The following is a 25,883-nucleotide window of genomic DNA, read 5'->3' on the forward strand; positions in this document are numbered from 1 at the left end:
GTTTCAATCATATATCTGAGAAAAGGCATTATTTCCTCCTGTGTAACTGAGACAGAACAGGCTACGTCTCACATGAACTGCATTTCAGCTTGCCAGGTAAGCCTTTTTTTCAGTATATTTTCCTTATCATTTTTTAAGTACTGCTATTTTCATCTTTATATCTTTATTCTAACTATATGGGATATTCTTATACATATATGATTTTTGTTTTTATTCATACTAATTTTAATATTAAGTTGGTTATATAAAAAGGAAGTCTTGAATGGGTGACTCAATGCCTTTAGTTCCTTGAAACAGTGGTTCTGTCATTTCTCTTAAAACCCTGTAGTGAAATTAGAAATGTGGACTGCCCACTGAACGAAATTACAGTAAGCTGATACATTTGAGTTTTACAAGAAATGGCAGAGTTTACTTGATAGCATTCCATCTCAAATACTGTGGAGTGGTTTACCAAAACAAATGGCGACTGTGGACATATAGTAGGCATCTGTGAAGACCTCGAGTTGACTGGGTTGCTGCTAATTTCTGGCTCAGAACATCAGGATTTTCAGGATTCTCTTCACCACTCCTGCTGCTGCCTCCATCCCTAACCACATCCCTCCACCACTCCTCTTGTGTGTCCTGAATGTTGTCCAACAGGCAAAACTGCCTGTGTTGCACTCTGACTTTGGGTAGGAACAGCTGTTCATGCCTGTTTACATGCACAAGTGTGTGGCCCACTCTCTTTGTGGGTGTTTCCCTCCCATTTCCTCTGTGACACTGTCATGCAATCAAACACCGGGGTGACTTTAGGACCCAGTGACAGCAGACACCTAGGAGGCGCGGCAACGTTTTTAATAGGAGCACAGAACCTGTTAGCTTACTCTTGCTTCCTCTAAGACAGTTTCACAGTTTCCTCACAATAGTTCCTTGATGTGACAGTCGCAATAGAGAAGTGCTCTGTGTAGCAACAACAGAAGTGCCACAGCCCTGAACCCAAGCCTTGGCGACCGTACTCCATGACCCGTGGACGAGGACCTTTGTGTCCTGACATGCCTGTGAAAGGTGCCCTATCTCAGGCAGTGCATAGCCAGCCATGGATCAGCAGGCCTGGATACTGAGGAGCTTACTGGTCGAGCTGGAGAGACAGGAGGCTGCAGATGATGAGACACTGAATGGCATTGCTGCAGAGTTTGCCGTGAGTCAAGATTTCTGTTCATTTTGTTGAAGTACTGTCGTGAGTAGTATTGTAGATGCAGCCTTCACAAAGTGGACTTATTTCTCCTGTGACTATTATTATCACACCATCGTAAACTATATCATAATTGGTATGTTGTTTTTACTGACTTGACACTAAACACAATGAAAGTGAAAGTTTCAACTTTTCACATAAGATATCATGTTTCAGGGAAATAATATGCTGCTCGTGTATTAAGAGCTCCAACGCTACATTTGTGCTTCCTCTTTGCACTGATGCTTGTCATTTAGGGCACATGACAAGGAAGACCTGTAGGCAAATGCATCAGAGCACCTAACAACTGACAAAGACTACTCAGATTCATTTGTTCATTTATCAGTCTTCACAAACAAGCACATGTACACACACAAAAAAATCTGCCTGAAGAGTATTGAGTGCCAGGATGACATCATCAGTGGGCTGCTGCCATGGTGATGAGTGACATGCCAGTGCCTGAAGACAGCTTATGCTGCTGTCATGCTGCTAGCACCCCTGACCACTCCAGAGGAAGGGGTCTCTTGCATCACTTCCTTTGAGAACAAAAAGTACTCTGTGGTGTTAGCAACACAGATGTTCTGTGAGGCCTTTAACAGACTATTTGGAACTGTGAGAAATAGCCTCCGAACAAAAAGACCAGTGTCTCAACAAATCCTGTAAGCATGAACGTGCCACGAGTTTGAGTGTCAGACCTTCCACACAGTTAATTCTGGATGGAAATCCTCTTAGTTTGTGAGCCATCATGCCAGTTTCGAGTAAAGTGAGTCACAGATTCTGGTCATCAAGGGTTGAATCACATACAAACTGACCATGTGTGACCATTGTGCAATTGGTCACATTTGATTTTCCCATCATTTGCCTTATTCTAGTTTCACATTAGAAGCATCAAAAACCATAACCGAGTATACAAAACAGAGATAGAAAAAAACAGCAAACATCAGTTTAAAAAAAGAGAATGGCGAGGTTTTTTTTTTTTTAAGTTTCAGATGAACTGACAATCTAAAAGTAAGATGTAAACTATTCTAAAGTCTAGGGGCAAAGATTACAATGCTCATTCTTCCTTCATCTTAAGTTGAGCTCTTTGAACATCCAGTAGACACTGTTTAGCCAATCTGGGAGACCTTAAGTTTCTACACAGAAATTCAGAAATGTATTTGGGGCCTTGATCAGTAAAAACAAATTTATATTGAATTCTAAACCCTACTGGCAGCTAATAGGGAAAGGCCAGCACTGCAGTAAAGTGTCTTAGTTAGAAGAAAGGGCTGCATTTTGGGGCATCTGTAGATGAGCTATAGCTCTTTAGCAAAGTTAAGAGTAGAAAGAATTACAGTAGTAGAGTCATGAGGACACAAAAGCATGGATTTATTTCTCAGCATTTATAAAAGATAAATTATGTCTGATCTATGTGATGTTTCATAGCTGATTGTACAAGTTGTTCATGTGAGCAGAGAATGGAAATGTGAGAAGAGCCAAAAGAGATACCTAAATTCTTAGTGCTGCTTTATGCTGGAGGATGAAGGTCCAAGAGACTGTTTCAGAGTCCTCGAAGCACTCTCTGATCCAATAATAAGTATCTCTGTTTCATCTTCATTTAAATTGAGGAAGTTTTGAGACATGCAGTCCTTTAGATCAGTCTGTTTGCTGAGATTATCATGCTTGACTGAGAAATACAACTAAGTGCCATCAGCAAAAATATTAAAAGCTATGTTAAAACAACGAATTAAAAGACTTAGTGGCAGCATATGAATAAACAATAAAAGAGGACCAAGAACAGACCCTTGAGGCACTCCATAACTCAAAACAGCAGCATCAGACATATGTGAGACTGTACAATGACAAAAATACTGCAAAAATGCTTTTGTTTTTGTTTTTGTTTTGATTATACAAATATGCCACATCTACTGTGAATTTATATCATAGCACTAATGTGGTGGTAGGTGAGTTGTGTGTAACCTGAAAGCATTCACAGCTATTTTTTCAATAAAATATTAATTTGCAGTTATGCCCTGAAGAAACCTCACGCAGATATATTGAATCGTATATTGCTTTAGTACGTTTTGCCTTACATCGTGAAATATTGTGTAACTTGCCCAATTAGAAATTGGGTAAAGTATGTTCGGTACTGTTCGGTATTTGGTTGTGTTGTGTGTATTTGCAGCGCACATGTGGACAAAAAGATGAAGATATTTTCTCAATTTTTGCTTGTGTTTTGTCTTTTTTGCAAGTGTTGCAAGTGCGCATTGGCCTCATCGGCCACCGTAGTTCTAAAACGCAACAAGCGCAGGAGAAAACATTTGCACCTGTTGCGTTATAGACTTCGACATCATGGTAGTGTGAAATAGATTTAAAATTAACTGAACATTAACCTCTCTGACACAGTCTCAACATGACAGACCGTTAACCTTTATGAAGGTAGTGTTTCACCCACCACATACACACACACAAACTTTATTTGTGTAGAGAGGGTCCCCTTGTGTGGTGTATAGTGAGAAAGAGGTCCTCTAACATTAAGGACTGAAATGTTGTAATTTAATGCTGTGTGGTTGGAGTAAATTTTCTTCTTGTTTTTCAGAGGTTGAAAAGCCAGTCAACCAAGTACCGCACTGACAAGACCTACCCCACCAAGACAGCAGAAAAGCAGGAAAACATCAAGAAGAACAGATACAAGGACATTGTTCCGTGTAAGCTTTGCTCAAAGCAGATTTTCAAAAAGTGTTGTTTCCTCTGTATATCAGCACAAGACTATATATATAATTCTGCATCAAGGCAGACAAGATAGTGTCAGATAACATATCACAAGAAACTGTGACTTCTTTTTTTGTTTCCATATTCACACTTCTGCCACTCTAATGCTGAAAACAAATGTAGAAAAATGAAAGAATCCCGGGTTTACATTATTATGGCCTTCATGACCTTTAGATGCAAATACATTAATATTGTGAAGCAAATACTATTCTATGTGTATGATAAGCATAATTTATGAAAAGTAATAAACAACATTTTCTATTGTGTTAGTTATAACTGTGATAATGAGATAGTGGGGTATATGTCTTGTATCAAGAAAATACTGTATTACACAAACTACTCATTGTATTTATATTTCTACTTTCTTCAGTTTTGTTCTTTATTTTCCCAGAGTGCTGTGAAAAGATATGGCACAGTAAATGACTGCTGAGTTGTGCGACCTTGATCATAACTACATATTCATCTCCTTTCAGTTGACCACAGCAGAGTAAAGCTCACTTTCACCACAACTAAAAATGACACCGACTACATCAACGCCAGTTTCATCAAGGTAAATTAACAGTGTCCTTGTAAAGAGAGGCTTTTTTTATTCATATAAATTGCATGTGCATAATGTTTACTTTATATTTATTTACTAATATAATTTGTCTAACTATTACCACAACCTCCTGATAATATGCTATGTTTCACCTACAGGGAGTGTCAGGTTCGAGGGCATACATTGCTACTCAGGGCCCTCTGCCCCACACAGTACTGGATTTCTTGAGGATGCTTTGGGAATACAACATACAGGTACAGTGTGACTGGGATGTCATCTGTGGACATAACAAGGTGTTTTTAACATTTTGTGTTGCTCTCAAAACAACAGTCAGTGTGCCTCAGCAGTAAAAATGATGAAACAAGCTCCTACCCTGGTTTCATATGTAAACTGACCTTTTGAACTCCCGTCGTCTTGTCTTTACTCTAGGTTGTAGTGATGGCCTGTCGAGAGTTTGAGATGGGGAAGGTAACTATTTTCTCAACACACTTTCTGTCATTGTATTATGTTGCTAACCCTCAGTACCTCTGCATTTTGTATGTTTATTTGCCTTCAGCTTGGTGTGGTTTTATAAACCACTACAACAGGTCACTGCATGTGTTGGTTTCAGCATCATACACTTTTGTTTGTTTGTCTGTCAATTTAGAATTTTGTGACAATTGTGTGTGCTTTCTATCTTATTTTGGTAGAAAAAATGTGAGCGCTACTGGCCACAGAAACAAGAGCAGCCCTTTGTTTGTGAGCCTTTTACAGTTTACTGTGTAAGTATTTTTATTTTCACAGTTGCACTTCCTACTCTAACAGGTTCCTAGAACTGAACCATAACATGTGTGCTGACATTATAATTTCACATTATCTTCACATTACATCTGTGTCATACATCTCAATGGTTATTCCATTATTAATACAATACCAAATTTGAAAGTCACTACATTTTTAAACATCTAGAACAAGTACTCCGCTTAAAGATGCACTGCTGGTTTTTTTTCTTTACAGGATTCTGAGGAAAGTAGAGGAGATTATTTGACAAGGATGTTAAGGATCACTTACCGCAATGTAAGTAGTGTTTACACCCTGACTATGGGAATAACTGTCCCAGTAATTCCCCTGAGAAAAGCAAAAGATTATCAGTTGATGTGTTTTTAGGTGGTACAAAGACTAGAGGCAAATCTCAAAACTAACATGGACATATCTGACATCACTGAGACAGGTTCTGCTAACATCTGCTATATTCATTTAACCTGTGTAAATCTTCAGCTTTCATAGTGACATATATGTTAGGAAAGAAAATGTTTTTATCTTGAAAAACACAATGACCTTGTTATTGTCAAATTGTCTACAATACTTTTTCTGTTTTTCTATTACAATCTTTTCCAGTCTAGCCGAACTTTGAAACAGCTGCACTATGTCAACTGGCCAGATCACGGTGTACCAGACTCCATCCCTCCCATTCTGGAAATGTTGCATGAAATGCGTTCCTATCAGGCTCATGATGACATCCCTATCTGCATCCACTGCAGGTCAGTCAGACATCCAAAGGTGTCCTTGGGGGTTGTTATAAAAAAAAATGTACAGTACAGTGTTTCTCTCCAAAACACAATGTGTGTATCCTTGGGTTCTAATGAACATATCGAGTGCATTTCCTTCCTCAAAGAACAGGAGAAAAAACATTTTTTGGATTGTTTTAATTCTTTTTTTTTCTCCGTCCTCTTCATTGCTGTTATTGGTGTAGTGCTGTGCTTCCTTGCAAATTAACTGTGGTTTGAACCCGTAACCTTCTTACTGCAAGGCAGCACTGCTTACCACTGCACTACCATGCCACATTAATTATTTAATTAATGTCAGTCCTGTGATAGATAGTTTTTCCAGGGTGTACCCGACCTCTCACCTGAAGTCAGCTGGAACTGGCTCCAGCCCCTTTGCAACCCTTAAGGATAAGTGGTATAGATAATGGATGGGTGGACTTCCTTAAAATTAGAGGATCTTGTTATCATGGTAACAATAATAAAAACATGGTTAGGTTTTAGAATGATCATGGACAAAAGAAACAGCATAGACAATTGGTTTCACATGAAAACCGAACAGTGGTCTCCTGTGTGGTCTCCTGTGTGAAAGTCCTGTGTTTTGGACTTCCGTGCTCTTTATACTAAATCACCTGACTTCCTTCTTTTCTCCTGTCATTACTATAGCTACAAGAGGTTGCCTAGCAATAAAATGTAACTATGGGTTATAATAAGCTGTTGCACAGATGACCTATGGGGTCAGTCAGAATTATTCGCACTGAATAAAACAAAGAAGTGAAACAAAGAGTTAGAAATGGCCTTACTCTTAAGCATCAGAGGCCAAAGGCATTATACTGTACATTATGACTGAAATATAAGAAAACAGACTCAGTGTGTCACGAAGGCCATTTTTCCACCTAAGAAATATAGTAAAAGTCAGACCATATCTTGTACTTTCTGATGCAAAGAAACATACGGATCCCTTGGTCCTCTCTCATCTTAACTTTTGCTAGACTTTCTTAGCAGGACTAATGAATTAATGAGTGAACAGACTTGATTGGGTTCAAATCTGTGCAGCTGCCAGAGTACATCGCAACAGTTTTAGCATCTTTACATTGGCTTAAAATGGTATTTCATTAGTAAGGCTCTTAAGTTTTAGCACATTCATAGTTAGTCAACACTCTCTTCCTCTATAACCATAGCTGCTGCTTAAGGTTGTCGGGGGGGGTAGCCAGCCTTTTCTTATTACAAACCAAAACTGTTGAGCCTGTTCGACTTAATTGTACTTTAAGAAAGTTTCTCCTTGTGCTTTCTCCAATGTATTTTTGAATTGTTTGTTTACAACTTTTTAATCTGTTAAAATGTGTTTAATACAATTTTATGTAAAGTGATTTGAGCTGCATCCTATTTATTAAAGGCACTGCACAAATACAGTTTATTATTACTACTACTACAAAATTGGATGGACAGGGCTTCTTTTGCTATAGTATCAGAATGCAGGGCATGAAATGTCAATTCTATTCAAATGTGTGAAAACAGTAAGGCAAGTAGTGTCACACTAAAGAATCACACTTGTGGTTTTGATTGACTCGTTACTATGGGAACATATTGCCTGTGGGCAGCGTGTATATGTCCCCTGGTTCAAGCTTAAGAGGTTAGGCACTTCCTCTCTTTCTTTAAGACAGGAAGTGTGTGTAGGCAGTTAGCCAACGACCCACTAGGTGTTAATCTATACATGTGGGCATTTCCCCACAGATTTTCCAGTTCTTACGTTATGGCTGATATAAAGGCCACATTTACCCTTTTACTGAAAGTTACACTTAATCTCAAGAATTGTGACTTGCATCAGTCCACACACACAGCAGAAAATGTGTGGTTTGTACTTTATTAGTCAGGTGGGACTGGGGGACTGAGGAACTCTTCTTTCTGTGAATCAACAAAACATTGCTTTTAAATATGCACCATGTTGGCTATAGAAGGGAATATGGAATGGGAACATTTGAGGTTCGCTGGAAGATAAATATAGCTTATATTGTCCACTTGAAAGAGAGAATGAAAATGAGTTTCATTTTGATTTTTATTGTCTCTTATATACACACTTAAATACACAAAACTTTGTGAAGGAAGAGCAGTGAAATCTGGATGCTGGACAGAGTGAGCCAGCTGTTCACATGTGTAAGACTAAAATTAGTCAGATACTTGGAAATTTGCTCATTAATATGTTACTTGGAATTATATTAAAGTACATAATGTAACTGATATTTTTCTTTTATATTTTTTAGATGTGTTACCTAAATATAGATGGCATACTTTTTAATGACTAAGTATAATCAAAATAAATAGCTAAATACTACACATAAATCTGAAAGCATGCCACGTCATGGCATGCCCACACCTTTTTGAGGATGATGTGTCTGAAATGGAATGTTGAGTCAGTGGCAGATCCAGCCTACATACCAGACAATCACCCCACTTCTGAGGGAGTTACCGCTACAAAAATACACTCAAACATTTTTCATAACAAAGAGTTATCATGTGTTTTTGTTCTATTACATAATAACACAAACCTCTCATGTCATTCAGTATTACATTTCAACACCACCACCAAATACAGCCTCAAGAATTACCACATAGTTCAAGTAACTTCTGTCTGTCTAAAAATTGAACATTTAGTGTTTTCTGTGGTACTTCGCGTGTTCTTTCATGTTTTGAGTTAAGGCCTTAAACAGCTTCAATTTATTTATTTATGTTTGATCTCAGAATTTCAAGGAAGTTCTTTTTTTATGCTGGGTAAAGTAGGAAATGACACTTAACATTAGCTTAAACCTGTTAAGAGTACTGGTTGGGTGTGGTGAGGACAATGCAGCACAATGAGTGCCAGAAAATAAAGACATTAATAACGCTGTGTTTGAAATTCTAATATTTGTAAATATTATTATATCTGATGCCTTTTTCAGTGTCTGTATAACTAATAGTTATTTGAAGAATTATGTTACATGCCCTTATGCCTTATATGCTGGAGCTAAGCTGAGTGGTTGAAATCTGACTTTTTGCTGCTGTGATTGTAGTGCTGGCTGTGGTAGAACAGGAGCCCTGTGTGCCATTGATTATACATGGAATCTCCTGAAGAAACAGGTGAGATATTTCTACCCTAACACTTTGTGCACATTGTATTTTTTGCCATATTCATTGAACAGTAAAAGAACCCAGCTATATTTTGCTGTTTGTGTGCTTGTTTTTAGATGATCAGTCTAGGTTTCAACATCTACGACTTAGTTCAAAACATGAGAACCCAGAGGCCTTCCGTGGTTCAAACCAAGGTAGGGTTTTTTTTTGTAAACAAAGCATCACATGTAACAAATCTTCCAACAAGCAGAACCACATTTCAGGCAATTCTTCACATCAGTTGCTTCCTTCTATCAAAGACCTTTTGATGATTTGTGTTTCATGCATCATGGCCCAGGGCCATGTCACCTAACAGAGCAGATTTTGTTGTTTAACCTCAGGAACAATATGAGCTGGTGTACAGAACCATCAAGTTACTGTTTCAGAGACATTTGCAGTCCATGGATGCACAGACCAGCAGAAATGAGGTGAGCAGCCAGTAACACACCCTTGTGAATAAGTCTGAGTACATAGATGTAATGGAAATATTAAGCACGTGTGCTCTACCAGCACCAACCGACAAGTACAACCATCACAATCAGCAAAGCAGAAACAACAGCTGTGGTAGGCTGTCTTGTGGTTTCCTAACATTAATATAGAATGCATTTACATGATCTGAGTGGAAGATACCATATTGCAGGGTGATTCAAAACAAGAAAGGTTTACTTTTGGCCAAACACAGATTTGTTCAACTGTGAGGGCCTCTTTATTTACATACTGTAAAACACTGCACACATACTGTACAACACTGCACACACTTACAGTGAAACAGGCAGAATTCATATTTGCTTAACTTTAATGCATTTACATGAATTTCCCTCATTTATCAAGAGCCGTTGTGCCTCACACTCCTCTTTTAAACTGGCCAGGTGACAATGGTCCCATCTGCCATCACACCTGACGCTGAACATGACCTCTTGGATCTGAGTGATGAGTTGGAATTGATGCCACAATTCCAGAACCTGCTGGATGAGGAGAGGGATGTTTTAGCACAATACCACACATCCTTGCCGTTCACATCAGAAAATCACATTGCCTTGACAGCCAAGGGCGAGCTGATGGAACAGCAGCAATGGCAACATGCCTTTTCTGATACTTGGGCCACCACCCAAAACCCACTGGAGGGACCCAGGACCTCACCCAAACTGGTGCATGTGAGCCAGAGAGCCCCTGCAGTACAAGAGAGTATACAGGAGAGTGATGACATACCGTCACTGAACCCTCCACCTGCACCAGCTGTGGCAGAAGCCATTTGTCTGATGGTGGAGGACCCCTACTTTGACAATCCTATGAGCTCCCCTTCGTCAGATGGAGTACCCATGAACCCCTCTGAGGACGCCAAACAATGGACAGATAGCCCTATCTTCAGCAAACCCTTGCTGTGTCTGAATGAACAGACTCTGGAGTTTACCTCTCCTGTCTCAGGTAACCAATCATATCGGTGCATGTGTTAGTCTCAAACACAAGCAACACAGACAACAGGGTAGTAGAGTTCAATGTTGCATATATTTGTACTGATTGATGTGCATGTTTTAGGTACTATTGAAGCTCATACAGATGAGGATGAACCTCCTCCACTTCCTGAACGAACCCCTGAATCCTATGTGCTGGCTGTGGACACAGGTTTGTGTTGTCAGTGTATAAGTCTAGAATTAGTTTATTACATGTGTTCCAGTTTCATAGTTTGTGATCATCTAAAAAGAAATCACATATAACTTCCATGTTAATCTTGATATTTGCTAATATATTCTTGAGTGTTCCAACATATTATGATTTTGTGTTTTAGAGCACTCAGATCCCTGTGAAAGGTTATCAGTTATCATTCCACCTAATGCTGCTGCTGAGGCTGTCAGGGAGTTGGGAGGTGAGAAAATGTCTGAAACTCTGGATGCGATGTATTAGCACGCTCACTGGTGCTTCTCTTTTAGTTCAACAGTCTGAAGATTACATGTGCTTTAATTTCTACAATTATTTTTTTCACAGTAGGAATAACTGTTGAAAAGCTGACAACAATGGGTAAAACATCCAGAATAAACTATATACTTATTTCCATCTTCCCAGGCAGCCCCCCGTCACCTGTCCCCCCACTTCCAGAGAGAACCCCAGAATCATTTGAGTTGGCTATTGATCAAGGTAACGTAAAAGAATCATAAATGCAGTACACGAAAATCAAGAAATCATTGTGCATTGCATATTTTACTTTTTTTAATGTCTTATTCTTGCTTGCCTTTCAGCTCCTGTGGAGCAGAACTTAGAGGTCAGGCCAGCAGTGAACCTAAACAGAATAGGAATGTCTTCAGAATGGTCTGGTAACTCAAAGCCAGCTGCCAATGCATCTGACAATGAGACAAAACCTTGGGTGAGGAGTAAGGTAAGAATAAAGTCTCTTCACTGGTAACTTAGTGCCTTGCAGGTTTGAATGACAAATTGAATGGTGAATTACTTATATTCACATCACTTGTGCACATAATGAAGTCAGCAGCTGGATGATCTGAATAATGCTGTACATGTCTAACCAAAACATAAAGTGGTGCCTGAAAATGTTAGGAAATTTAAAACCTCTTAAACTAACCTGAAATATGCTGGTGAGTTTCTGAAATCATTCTGTAGAAGCATAATGTAATATCAGCTTTGAAAATAGCACTGCAGTTATGTAACAGCAATGTACACTTCTCTTTCTTGTAGAGTTTGAAAGCAAACCTTACCTTCAAAGGTAAGATTTTTTAAAAACACAGTGTTCAGGACTTGTATGTATATGCACTGTCTAATAATTAAACCAGCTGATAATAAGTAATGGTATGCAGTTATATGATGATGAATTTTAATTTAAAGTCGTAACATTTGACATTAGCACATTATCTGCCTTTTTAACCAATTGCCAGTTATGACTTCCTGTGTCTGATCGTTTCAATGGTATGGTATTTTCCTGTGATAGTTACAGCACCAGGAACACATCTTGATCTTACATCAAATACAACTTCAAACCTCCATCCTATCTATCCGCCTCTGGACCAACTCACTCCTTCGCTGCTTTCTCACTGTAAGTTGACCAAGCTGAATATTCTTTGATGTTTGCTTTGAGATTATCCTCAGGGCAAAAAGAAATTCACAGACATGTCTATGTCATTTCAAGATAGAAGAATTTCAAGGGAAGATCTGCATATGTGAAAATAAGTGAAATAATAAGATAAGTTCCTTGATAAGAAATTAAAAGTTTCACTTAACTTGATTATATCTGATTGTGCAGCTGAAGACAGTCTGACTCCTCCCCTTCCTGACAGAACCCCAGACTCCTTCATCCCCAAAACAGAAGAGAGTGAGTATATCTTTTTTACAACAGAAACACATAATTCAGCTTGTGCTGCAGCACTTCTTGTCTGACTGAAGTGCTTTTTTTAAAAACACTTTTCCAGCAGTTCATGAGGAAACTGCCCTCTGTCCACTGCCCTTAGAAACCACACAGCCCTCACCAAGGGTAGGCATGTCATCTGAGTGGGATGGCACTTCTCAGCCCAAGAAATTCCTCGATGTTGTCATGACCAGAAGCAAGGTAAGGGAGACCGAATAGGTCAAAATCTGAGGATTAGAGCATGTTGTCCATCATTCTCCATTTGTTAGACCATTAACATTTTTGCTTTCAAATGTTCCCTCTCAGACTGTTAGAGCTAAAAGTTCTAAACAAGGTAAGCTATTTTTGAATGAAGACTCCTTCCTCTTCTGTGTGTGCCTTAGTGTCATAAATCCCATGAATAGACCACAACCAACTACTGAGCCCTAAGCCCAGTTGTCATGAGATTTTGGCTACATAGACAACATTTGTTAGTATAACTTCACTGTTGGTTTTGGTCTTTTCATTGGATTTGTTGCTGGTCCTCTAACGTAGCAGTTTATGTTATTTTGTTCACTTTAATCCACCAGTTTATCACATTTTGCAAAGTTTTGTCCAACAGCATTTGGAATAGAGTGAATTTTTAGAAGTACCTCTCTACACCACAGGGAGGCATCCTTTACCAAAAGAAAGGGATAAAAGTTTAATTGGTAAAATGCCAGGCTTGTTGTTGATTCATCTAAATGACTGTTTCTTTACTGGAGGTAGTTTTATCATTGTGTTTCTACTGCAGAGCCCCTTATTGCAGTTCGGCAGCTCGCTCCACCTCCTGTGGTCGTGGCTGGAGCAGGAAGTGGTGAGTTGCTTCAGACATTAAAGGCGCTGCGCATTACACAGTAGCCTCTCTCACACATACTGTTATATATAGACATGTGAGGGTATGACATATAAATGTTAAGCCACATACATCACACATTTAAGGCCATACTGAATCCTAATAAGACTTAATAATACAGTTAATTATTCTTTCTCATAAACCCCAGACGTGATAAGCACATTGAGTTAGAAAAGGGCAACCGTCAAAGCAGTTCCAAATGCAACAAATCATTTTATTTTCAAACTGTTTCTGTGTTCATCAGCACAAGTGGGACAGCATGATGTGAACCACAGGTCCTCCATGAATGCTGAGACACCCGGAAACAAATCAGACAAAAGCAACGAGAAGGGGATGTCTAGAACAAAGGTAACACAAGAGTTACCCATAATTAGTTGATAGCTATGGAAAATATTAAAGTGTATCCAGCTAAATTTGTGTTTTTGTTTCCTTTATCCAGAGTCTGAAGTTTTTTAGACACAAACAAAAACGTAAGTAATGCTAATTTAAAAATTAGCTCAATGAATGCACTGATGTCTACAAGAAAATTGACACTAACATGTATAAAAACTGTGTTACCAGCTAAAATTGCTCCTCCACCACCTCCTGATCAACCTGGAACACCACCTCCAACATATGGTGCCTCGTTTTCAGTATTCAAATTTGGTAAGTCTGTGTCTACTTAATTTTTTAACATTTGCATATTTAGTCTATTTCAACACAAACAATTTTCATGACACCATCTTCATCTTCCACAGGATTTGGGAACCGTTTTGGTAAGCCAAAAGGCCCCAGGAGTTACCCAGAGACTTGGATTTGATGCAGCCACCCCTCTCTAAACATCAAAGGTAGAGCTGTTCTTCTAACAATGATTGTAATACTTGCATCGCTAAAGGACTTCAAGATCACATACAGTGGCCTTGAAAAGCACCAAAGACTGCTTCTTTTTGTCTTGCACAGCACAGTAGCACCCTCAGCAGAGAACAAACAGAAAGTGTCTCATTACCAGCTTTCATGCATTTTGTACTGTATATGAACTAAAGTTGATTTTAACTACTGACCAGTGCCTCATTGAACAACATGGACAGCCACTTGGACCAATGATTTGAACATTTAATTAAAATCTCAGGAGTGTCTCTCTATGGAGTAATATGCAATCTGCAGTGAGAAATTTTACACCTCTTGTTCAAGGCAATGCTGTTAAACTTACTGTATGAGAAATATATTTAGTTGTGTGTGTGTGTGTGTGTGTGTGTGTGTGTGTGTGTGTGTGTGTGTGTGTGTTTGTGCTTTTGGCATGAAATAAGAAAATGGGTATAACTTTGCATCTAGTTCATCAACATATCAGTTTTTTTCTGTTATAAAGACAACACACTTTGTATCATTCAGACTATCATGTGTGTCATTTAGTTTTGTTTCTATGCCATAATTCACACACTCATCTGTAGTTTTTAAGTAATTTTAAAAGCATCTTTTAAAAGCATCAAACATGTGAAAAAGCATATCTTAAAGTACAGTGAATGTGATGCATATTGAATATGCATATAATGTAACTGTCCATTTAAACTGTGTTACATAAACTGGTTACACACAAAATTATTTATTAAAAATATAGAAAGTCTATGCATTCTCATTGTTTTTTTTCCTACTTAACAAGACTGAATCACATTGGTACCAGATTTGCACTGTCTGTAAATGATCATCCAGGTAACTGACAAAAAATATTTTAAAATGTCTTAGTACAAACATTAACAACAGCAATCATTGGTCTAGAGCACAGAGCATCACAACAAATATGACAAAAGGCTGATGTGACAGTACTGTAACTGTCCATTTATTTCTACATTGATTTAGTAAATTCAAGACCCTAAGACAGCCATATTTCTGACAAACAAAAATAACCACTCTGCTTCCTGACTAGTATCTAATATGTTTGAAAGGCATAACTTCCGTTAACACTATGATGCAATAATTATTTGCTTCCAGGTGACGTGCAGATGTAGAAATCAAAAAGCATTGTGTGACCAACTTTTTTTTTTAGGGAAAAAACAAAAGAAAACAAAAACTTGGTACACTGGCTGCTTGGCCAATCCCCTATTTTACATCCTGCTCACCTGCAAACACACCTCACAGTTTTAAATGAGGCTAACCCTATACAGTAAAAGGCACTAAAGCGTAGTCAGTGGTAGAGCAAAGGCAGTATCACACCAGCACCTCCCTTATAGCACTAATTTTAGACTATAGAATGAAGGCTGTTACAGATAAACTGAAAATGGGAGACTTCATTCAACTTTTAAGTATTTTAGGACATACTATAATTTGTTGTAAGCCTCATTCTGTTAAATTTTTCTAGACCTGTGAAAAAACAGCTGGTCTGATACCACATAATTACACCAGAAAAGTGGATACAATGCTGATAACCTTCTACAACAGTGCCTTCATCAACCTAGTGAACATTACCAGTTAAAACTATAAGTGTAAATGGATTTTAATCAAAGAATGAGTGCACTGACAGCATCCACATATTCCCACCGATAATATTTACATACCAAATTCTGAATACATACTCCACACCTGAAGAAAAGATTCAGACAATTATTGCCAATAGCAATAGCTGTAATTCTTCTGTCATTTAGAGGAGCTCCTGTAATTAGATAATTATCTTAAATATTCATCACTGGTTATAAACCTGTGTTCATCAGTTTTAAGAAAATAAATAAAATATCAAAAACAGTATCAACAGTAAGAAAAGGGTTCTGTATAAAATGGCATTTAAATAAAGAATTACAGTAACTGCAACTTATAAAGCTGACAAAAAAGTTTTAAGTGCTTGTAGCACAATTAGATAATTGTATGTCATTTAGTTAAGTAAAATAAAATGTAAAATGTCCTAAATTTACAGGAAAATGCTTTAAAGTCTTTCAAAATAAAAGACTAATTGTTTTGATTCTCCTATCTTTACTAGTTACGGCCGATCCATGAATTCCAATTGTGTATCGGGCTTTTAATTCACATAGCAAAGGCCTGGCTGCACTTTTCAGACAACTGACAATGCCACAGTATCTTCTGGGCAAGGTTAATCTACATGCATTTGTCAGTGAAACTAATAAAGCAGTATAATGTCAATATCATGCTTTCAGCGTAATCATGAGCATGAGCAGTCAGTCCATCTACATTTGTGACTTCAGTTCCTCACTGAAATAATTCTGCCAAAAATAACAGCTGAGCCTTGAACATAAATTAAAATTTGTTTTTTTGCAGTAAGTGTAGCGATCAATACTGTCAATTTAAAAATAATAGCTTCTTTACATAATACACACTTTTTGAATGAGACAGCAGAGGGTTCCAGTTTATGTGCAACCAGATAAGAAAAATAACAAAATGTATGATATTTGATTAACATACTTTGGCCAACCAAAAGAAAAAAAAAGAAAAACAAAACACCCATAGGGGACATTTGAACTAACACTCAAAGATTTAAAAAAGTTTGAAGAATAATTTAAGTTGAAAGACTTCCTGATTGACAGTTTGTTGTCAGTTTTAGTCTAAAATTCCCTCACATAGCTCCTCCCACAGTGAACAGAGAGAGAGGTTACAGAGGGAGGGAAGGATCATTTAGGAAACTCTGCAGTGTGGCCAAAAGCTTTAGGAAGTGTAGGCTCTTTTGAGGGTGTACAGCCAGAGTGGACTGGTGCCAAAGAAAAGTGGGGATCCTGGTACGTTGGAGGCAAGTGAGTAGATTTGGTGGGCTGTGGAGGGGCTGGCTGAGGTTCCTGGGGAGGTGTTGCTGGCCTCTGGAACTCTGGTTCCTCAGTCTTGGCCACCCCACCTTGAATGTTGTCTCCCTGTGGTCTTGCACATGGAGTTACGGTGGCATCAGGCCTGGCAGGAGAGGAAAAAGAGACTCGGCCTGAGGTGGGGCTGAGATCATTTGGCTGCTGCTCCTCCTCCTTAACCTTCTCTTCCGGATGGTACTGCTTGAGACGAATGTGCCAGGCCAGGCTGCAGACAGCAGAAACCGTCTTGAACTGATGGATGACGTTCCTTGGAATGAAGTAAATGTCGTCATCACAGAGCTGGACACGGACATAGCGGATGCCTTCTCTCCTCAGCTGGTTGAGCTTGGCGTCATCCACCCACTGGACACACTGCAAGAAGATACACAGTAAGAATTAAACACCTAGAATTACCGCCAGTCTAGTTAACGAATGGCCAAAAATGTATTATGTACAGTCACGGTAAATAAAAGCAGGCTTACGGTATTTTTGGGTAATTTTCATAGAACCAAAATGGTATGTGAGGTAGCTGGTGGGAACATGAAAGTGTATGTGGAAATAGTTTAATGTCATGGTGGTCATTTAGTGCCAATATCCTTCCCTTCCTTCCTTGTTGTTCCCTTCATATACACACATAGTTAAAACCATTGTTGAACAGAAATATTGTAGATTGCATGTTTTCACTGTTACTAACTGCTGTTAATTTACATGAGGTAGGAATGGCTTCTAACCTTCACCTGCAGTCAGGAGGAGCAGAGTCAGATAATGTTCATCAAAGGTAACTAATGTGACTGTGTTTATGTTGCTACTGTTTATGTTAATGTTTTTTTTCTTTGTTGTATTTGAGTTTATACCCCTGTAAATGAACAACAAATATATGTAGCAACCATAACTAACACTAGTGTTTTGCAAGGTGAAACTGCCTTCCTTGTATTTACCCATCATGTTTATATATATATATATATATATATATATATATATATATATATATATACACACACACACACACACACACACACACACACACACACTTTTTTTTAGGTGAATATGTAAGCAAAGATCAGCAGTTAATATGATCATCAGAAAACACATGTCTATGATGGGTAGTGGGTAGCAGATGTTGAGTTTGAATTTTATTTATTAATACACTGTGTAGTTAGGATTCTGAATTAAAAGGTATGGTATCAGAACTATAGGCAGTACACCGGGGTCAGGAGAATGCTGTAGCCACGAAAAAAAATTGCCTACTACGGAGGCACTTTCAGTGCTACTTTCTGAGCGCTTTTAGTCTTCGATTTAAATGAACAACTGCCGCTGATTCAACCAATCAGGAGCAGCTCCTATGCGGCGTGCAAACAGCCGACCAATCAGCGTTGGTCTGTTGATGTTGGCTGGCGTGTGACGTCATTGCATGCGGCCTGAGGGGAGAGCAGAGCAATGGAGAAACCAAGTCGGAAAAACGAGTGGAAATATGGAGTAAAACCAACGTTTGAGCTGTTGTTTAAATTTGTTAGTAGAGTGAGAACGCCACTGAAGAAGTCTGGATGCTAAAATAAGCTCGGACAAGAGTGAGGCTGGACGCTTAACACCCCTGCAAAGGTAAGGCTAACTAATTAGCAGCGAGCGCTAGCAGTAGCCTCTTTTACTGAGATTTTTTAGCCTTATACCGATGTTCTGTCCGTTCTATTGCGTGGGTAAGAGTGCGTTTGTGTTTCTGTGATCAAATCTGACACGAGTTGTGGGTCCCTAGCGTGAATGGATGTTACTGTTACTGTTGTTTACTGGGCTTCTTTTGGTAGTCTGTTTGCTACTTTTTGTAATCCTCTTGCAAACATTGACATCGTTTGTGTCCCATTAATCTGGTTATCTTAAGTCCGTTCGCGGCCTGGGTGATTAAGTGACTTTTCAGAGTAGATTTAAAAGTGATCCAGAGGGTGGGGGCTGCCACACTGAAAGCGCTATCCCCAAAGGATTTGTGGTCGTTCTGTGTCTCCGTTCTTTGTCTCTTTGTGATTGTTTTTGTGTTTCTGTCTAATTTTGCGCCCATTCGGAGACCTGTACTACGAGGCAGGATTTGAGGTTAGCGAGGAAACTTCAGTTTCATCTTCATCGGACATAAATTATATCCTCTCCTCTCTGCCTTGGCAGCAGAAACACTAACATTACTGTAACTTTTTGATCTGCATCACATATTTCGAATAACTCAGAATAATAGCCCGACTTTATTAATGGGAAATTATTTCTGGTTTTCTTTTTTATTCTAGTCGTGATTATATTACTCATATTGTTTACATTCCGCCTTGTTAAATATAATGTTTGGACGTCACTATAAACGAATTAACCTGCAGATACCAGTGTTTCCTCTCATATCGTATTAAGTACCATAAGTACTTTTAGCACTAAGTATGTTTAGTTAAGCAAGATAACGAATCCTGGGTATGTTGAACTTGCTTTGAAGTACAGGTCATGCGCCTCTTTGCTGTCTGTTTTTGTCTCCTTCCGGGATATATTGTTAGTAATCTATTTATGGCCATCCATTGATCCCGTTTTGCAGGTTAGTGATAGTAATTTGTTTGTGGCGACTTGATACTTTATTGAGCGGAGTTTTGCATTGAATACAGACTTGAACATTAGATTTTAACTCCATGCCCCCTCCTTAATGTGTATATGTAATGTAATTATTACATTAAACCTAAATTTTTTAAGGTTGAATTTAAGCTTTGAAGATGACTATTTCCAAATTTAAATATACTAAGAAACAGTTTTTTTCTCTGGTCAATAAAATTCATCTCTGAACTCTTAAGTGTGATCGTCAAAGTTAAGTCAAGGCTTTAGTGTTTAGTTTTCAGTGCTGCGTTCCACTAGACTAGTTAAAATTTAGTGGTGAAAAGTAGGGTCAAATGATTTTGAGAAAAAATCGAATTATGTTTGTTTTTAATAGACAGTGCAATTGCAATTTGATTTGTGATATAATTTTTGAAAGTCAAGCTTCAGTCCAGGATTCACTATACATGTAAAACGTGAAGCATTATCATTTAAGATATCTTTGAAATATTAACTGCTCTATGTACTAATCCAAGGATGAGAATGAAAATGTATGAATCCAAAATGCATTTATTCTAACAATAAACAGTATAGAACACACATAATGAACCATAGAACAAGTCTCACAAAACAGTAGCACTACATTTGTCTTCTGTTTATTGCTTTTTTTGACACACGTTTCAGATCATCAAACTAATTTTAATATCAGACAAAGATATTTGGTTGTGCCACCCTTGGCAATTACTTTTACACATAGGGTCAGGTTGGTTTGGATAGCTTTTTTTCCGCTTAATTAATGAAATCATCATTTAAAAACTGCATTTTGTATTTACTCAGGTTATCTTTGTCTGATTTGTTTGATGATCTGAAATATGTAAGTGTGACCAAAAAAGCAAAAACAAGAAATCTGTAAGGAGCAAATACTCACAGCACTGTATATAGTGGACATAAAGTTGGCGTCTTAGTCATAACTCAGTTGTCCCTCTGACACTGTCAGCCGGTTTTAATTCCTCATAACATCTGTAGTTTCTGCTTAAAGTTTACAGCCTGTCGCTGTAAACAGTATACACAGCTCTGTGTGTGTGAACTGTGAGGCAGCTAAAAAAGGTTTAACGATTAGACCACAGACATTCTGTTGTAAAAATAATTGCAGCTTTTACTGTTTCCAAATTGCATTTGATGAATGTGCGATTTTGGTTCATTCAGCTCTAGTGAAAAGTTAGTATTACAGTTTTTTGTACTTAGTTTATTTGTATTTAAAGTATTGTTCTGTTTTCCAGGTCTGTTTGTTCAGATGCTGCATCCTGAACAGAGATACCAGCGCTCACCTTACAGATAAATAAGGTATGTGTCCTAGAAATTCTCCCAGTCTATTAAACCTCAATATTAAATGAATTAAGTATTGAATATAAATATAACTGATCAACCATGTCTATAAAATAGAAACTAACAGCGCCAGTTATAATTTCCCAGAGTTCAAGATGTCTTCAGATGTCAAAAAAAGGACATTAAAAAAATGATCAAAATAGTGCTGCCTATGGACTACCGTAATTTCCGGACTATAAGCCGCTACTTTTTTCACACACTTTGAACCTTGTGGCTTAAACAACGATGCGGCTAATTTATAGATTTTTACGGGCTAATGAGCTTCATGCCACAAAAACATTTAGCCTCGTAACATCAGACCAATGAAATTACCGAACAGGTCACAGTGGACCAAGTAAACTGTTTGAATTAGATCAAACGCACTCACGCTAAATTCTTCAGATCAGTCATTTTGTGCTTAATGCACACACCCTCATCATGGAAACCACAGGAAGAAATGCATATGATACAGCTTTTGAGTTAAAGGCAATCGATCTGGCTGTCGAAAAAGGAAATAGAGCTGCTGCACGTAAGCTTGGCATCAGTGAATCAATAGTGAGACGTTGGAGACGGCAGCGTGAATGTGTAAATATCTCATGTTACAACATAGACACTTGCGGCTTATAGCCAAGTGCATGTATGTACTTTTTTTTTTCTTTTTAAATTTAGTGGGTGCGGCTTATATTCAGGTGTGCTCAATAGTCTGGAAATTACGATAATTAATTGTAGCTCTCCTCATCAACAAAACCAACAAATGCTAATTTGTTTATTTATGTTGTTAAATATCAAAGTAGGATTTAAAAAATATATTCACTTCAGTTTGTACATTATCAGAAATTCAGGACAAAAAGTTGGTTTTTATATATAAATCTTGAGTAATGTACTTATTCTGGCACTTTCACTAATAATTTTCTGCCAGCTAAATATACACACGTATGATTTCAGCTAAATTGCTGTTAAGGAATGGGTAATAGTGTATTGATAATTTTCCTTTGCATATTTCTCTTTCATTTCTTCCAGGTGTCACCACATGGTCCTCGATCGAGTCCCAATACAACAAGCAGTTCCTTGAGACAGAGAGACCTCAAGGTAAGGTCATTTGGAAGCAGCATTAAAGTAAGTGGAGAGCACTGATTAAAATGCCTGAGATGTAGATCATAGATCATTATTTGCATTTAAAAAATCTGATTTACATACAGTGGGTCAGGTAAAATGACTGTAAAGTTATAGAGAAATAACGACCAGTACAGCCTTTTTAGAAGTAGTTATTGTGATTTAATTTAATGTATTTTGAAAAAAAAACCTGGTTTTTAAATAATTGTTCTGTGTTTTTCAGGTGAATTCATAGAAACAACTGGATTCACTAAAGGTGAAGGTAGGAAAATATTTTTCTTAAAAACAGATCAGGAAAATTAGCAATTTATTTTTTAAAATGTGAATATAATTAGGGTGAAAACAACAGTTTAACATATAACATTAGTTGCAATAATTGAAGAAATGCTTAATAGTAGATGTGACCATGGACTAATTAAAGTAATAGCTGATGTAATCATTTAATAGTAGATGAAGTAATATATTAATATACAATAATATAAGTGTTCACGTATAGGTAGATGTAATAATAGAAAAAATGTGTTTATATAAAGAGTCAGGACTACTTCAGACAGGGACACAGACAAGAAAGAATAACAGTTTAGAATAAAATTTTTCATTTATTAATCACTTTGTCATTAACATGTGTTCTGTCTCTGCAGGAGGAGGAGAAGAAGGCAACGGCAGCTGAAGTTCTGAACCTGAAGTGAACAAAAGAAAATGAGACTTGTTACGCTGTCACTTGGATAGAAGACCTCCAGCATCTTGCTGCTAGACTCTTTCCTGTACGCAGTGTTTCTCCTGTTGTTCTAGTGGTGACACTTTGTTTTAGCTCCCACCTAATATCAACACGTAATGTAGCTAGGAGCACATTTTCCAACTAACACATCTCTATTAAACATGTTTAAGAACATTTAACTGCTTATGATACAAATATCTTTTGTAATTGTATCATAAGCAGTTAAATGTTCTTTAACATGTTTAATACAAACATGTTAGCCTTTAATAAAAAATATGCTCATAGCTATGTTATATATTCTGTGGCAGTGTAAAACAAAGTGCCTCTTAGTGATTAAATGTCTTGGACAAAATCACCAAAACTTTGTCTCTCTACTTTTAGACTAATAACATAAAAGCAAAAATGCAAAATTTTATATGCATCATTTAAAGATTGTGCAACTAAATCATAAAGTAATTTAAACTATGTAAAACTAATTAACCACCTTCATTGTAGTGATGTTTGTCCCAAACAAAAACTAACTGACCTTTTGTAAATCTTCATGTCTGTCTTTTCTGTTATCTGCTCGTCAGTTTGACTCCTGAAATGAAAAATCAGAAATGACAAATTCAGTAACATGTAAACCATCAAAATAAACAATGGTCTACTATACTATGACATGTTTATCATTTACTGTACTTTCACTTCAACTGGACACACATTTTAGCTGCTTAATGACACTACAACAAAGTTTTTGACCACATACTATCATCATCTCTTTGCACCTGCTACATTATATATGCTTCACTGTTATCATTTTTTTGTAGCTACAGACATATACAAATAGTGACGTTTGTTCCAGACAAGTTTTAAACTGTCAAACTACAGCTGAGATAAAAACAGTCAAGACTGAAAAGAAGACACTGACCTGTGATGTCCTGGTTGGAGTTCGAGTCCTGAGTAAAAAAATTAGAAATAAACATCAGCAACATGTCAAATCATCAAATTAAACTGGCTTACTATACTATGACATGTTTATTATCACTTACTATGGCTTTTTTATGACTTACTGTACTTTGACTTAAAATTGGACATACAGTTTAGCTGCTTTATGACACTACAGTTTTAAGCAAAACAAAAGTTTTTGACCACATACTAAACTATGACATTTTTATGACAAATTTGACCACATACTATACTATGACATTTTAGTTACATTTTTGACCACATACTAAACTATGACATTTTAGTCACATTTTTGACCACATACTATACTATGACATTTTAGTTACATTTTTGACCACATACTAAACTATGACATTTTAGTCACATTTTTGACCACATACTAAACTATGACATTTTTATGAAAATTTTGACCACATACTATACTATGACATTTTAGTCACATTTTTGACCACATACTAAACTATGACATTTTAGTCGCATTTTTGACGCCATACTATACTATGACATTTTAGTCACATTTTTGACCACATACTATATTTTTATGAAAATTTTGACCACATACTATACTATGACAATTTTATGACAAATTTGACCACATACTAAACTATGACAATTTAGTCGCATTTTTGATGCCATACTATACTATGATATTTTTATGACAAATTTGACCACATACTATACTATGATATTTTGGTTGCATTGTTGACGCCATACTATACTATGACATTTTAGTCACATTTTTGACCACATACTAAACTATGACATTTTTATGAAAATTTTGACCACATACTATACTGACATTTTTATGACAAATTTGACCACATACTATACTATGACATTTTAGTCACATTTTTGACCACATACTAAACTATGACATTTTAGTCACATTTTTGACCACATACTAAACTATGACATTTTTATGACAAATTTGACCACATACTATACTATGACATTTTAGTCACATTTTTGACCACATACTAAACTATGACATTTTAGTCACATTTTTGACCACATACTAAACTATGACATTTTTATGAAAATTTTGACCACATACTATACTGACATTTTTATGACAAATTTGACCACATACTAAACTATGACATTTTAGTCACATTTTTGACCACATACTATACTGACATTTTTATGACAAATTTGACCACATACTAAACTATGACATTTTAGTCACATTTTTGACCACATACTAAACTATGACATTTTAGTCGCATTTTTGACGCCATACTATACTATGACATTTTAGTCACATTTTTGACCACATACTAAACTATGACAATTTTATGACAAATTTGACCACATACTAAACTATGACAATTTAGTCGCATTTTTGATGCCATACTATACTATGATATTTTTATGACAAATTTGACCACATACTATACTATGATATTTTGGTTGCATTGTTGACGCCATACTATACTATGACATTTTAGTCACATTTTTGACCACATACTAAACTATGACATTTTAGTCACATTTTTGACCACATACTAAACTATGACATTTTAGTCACATTTTTGACCACATACTAAACTATGACATTTTAGTCACATTTTTGACGCCATACTATACTATGACATTTTAGTCACATTTTTGACCACATACTAAACTATGACATTTTAGTCGCATTTTTGACCACATACTAAACTATGACATTTTAGTCACATTTTTGACCACATACTAAACTATGACATTTTAGTCACATTTTTGACCACATACTATACTATATTTTTATGAAAATTTTGACCACATACTATACTATGACATTTTAGTCGCATTTTTGATGCCATACTATACTATGATATTTTTATGACAAATTTGACCACATACTATACTATGATATTTTGGTTGCATTGTTGACGCCATACTATACTATGACATTTAGTCACATTTTTGACCCATACTATACTATGACATTTTAGTCACATTTTTGACCACATACTAATACTATGACATTTTAGTCACATTTTGACCACATCTATACTATGACATTCAGTCACATTTTTGACACATACTAAACTATGACATTTTAGTCACATTTT

General features: G+C 36.9%; 2 protein-coding genes and 2 long non-coding RNA genes across 7 annotated transcripts in view; 2 read left to right on the forward strand and 2 right to left on the reverse strand.

The window, feature by feature from the left end:
• The first annotated feature begins 31 nt into the window (after positions 1-31).
• Positions 32-14,986, forward strand: ptpn22 (protein tyrosine phosphatase non-receptor type 22). Of its 4 annotated transcripts, XM_051071383.1 has the most exons (27): positions 32-96; positions 922-1,177; positions 3,786-3,894; positions 4,432-4,508; positions 4,655-4,750; positions 4,926-4,964; positions 5,186-5,257; positions 5,493-5,552; positions 5,874-6,016; positions 9,067-9,133; positions 9,241-9,318; positions 9,505-9,591; positions 10,033-10,588; positions 10,700-10,786; positions 10,950-11,027; positions 11,225-11,296; positions 11,398-11,534; positions 11,849-11,876; positions 12,099-12,203; positions 12,411-12,479; positions 12,577-12,713; positions 12,819-12,846; positions 13,285-13,347; positions 13,631-13,734; positions 13,826-13,856; positions 13,948-14,031; positions 14,124-14,986. In XM_051071383.1, the coding sequence occupies exons 2-27, from the start codon at positions 1,076-1,078 to the stop codon at positions 14,183-14,185; spliced, it is 2,571 nt and encodes an 856-aa protein (XP_050927340.1). In that variant the 5' UTR covers positions 32-96; positions 922-1,075; the 3' UTR covers positions 14,186-14,986. The 4 variants fall into 4 exon arrangements, with proteins under 4 accessions (XP_050927340.1, XP_018537823.1, XP_018537749.1 ...); XM_018682307.2 differs by lacking the exon at positions 32-96 and having other exon boundaries at positions 197-1,177; positions 12,616-12,713; XM_018682233.2 differs by lacking the exon at positions 32-96 and having other exon boundaries at positions 200-1,177; positions 12,580-12,713.
• Positions 14,987-16,762: 1,776 nt separating this feature from the next.
• The window catches only part of LOC108887157 (lysine-specific demethylase 9), a 23,713-nt gene continuing 14,592 nt past the window's right edge, over positions 16,763-25,883 (reverse strand). Inside the window, exon 7 of the mRNA XM_018682434.2 lies at positions 16,763-17,513. Within this exon, the coding sequence (XP_018537950.1) occupies positions 16,977-17,513 (537 nt within the window). The 3' untranslated portion in view covers positions 16,763-16,976. The remainder of the gene's footprint in view (positions 17,514-25,883) is intronic.
• Positions 17,524-23,401, forward strand: LOC108888212 (uncharacterized). The gene is made up of 5 exons (XR_001961786.2): positions 17,524-18,740; positions 20,966-21,029; positions 22,071-22,139; positions 22,387-22,425; positions 22,805-23,401. It is a non-coding gene; the product is annotated as an uncharacterized LOC108888212 (long non-coding RNA).
• Positions 22,743-25,883, reverse strand: part of LOC108887990 (uncharacterized) — a 9,982-nt gene continuing 6,841 nt past the window's right edge. The window contains exons 4-6 of the long non-coding RNA XR_001961727.2: positions 23,789-23,816; positions 23,408-23,461; positions 22,743-22,843 (exon numbers count right to left, since the gene is read on the reverse strand). This is a non-coding gene — a long non-coding RNA (uncharacterized LOC108887990). The remainder of the gene's footprint in view (positions 22,844-23,407; positions 23,462-23,788; positions 23,817-25,883) is intronic.

Source organism: Lates calcarifer, linkage group LG6 (assembly GCF_001640805.2).
Source record: "Lates calcarifer isolate ASB-BC8 linkage group LG6, TLL_Latcal_v3, whole genome shotgun sequence".
In the NCBI taxonomy this organism is placed as follows: Eukaryota; Metazoa; Chordata; class Actinopteri; family Centropomidae; genus Lates; species Lates calcarifer.

Excerpts from the sequence above, each read along its gene's own strand:
- ptpn22 (XM_051071383.1), top strand. The coding sequence starts at position 1,076 with ATGGATCAGCAGGCCTGGATACTGAGGAGCTTACTGGTCGAGCTGGAG. Across the intron at positions 10,787-10,949 it reads TGTGCTGGCTGTGGACACAG|AGCACTCAGATCCCTGTGAA; the intron begins GTTTGTGTTGTC and ends TTTGTGTTTTAG. Across the intron at positions 12,714-12,818 it reads TTGTCATGACCAGAAGCAAG|ACTGTTAGAGCTAAAAGTTC; the intron begins GTAAGGGAGACC and ends GTTCCCTCTCAG.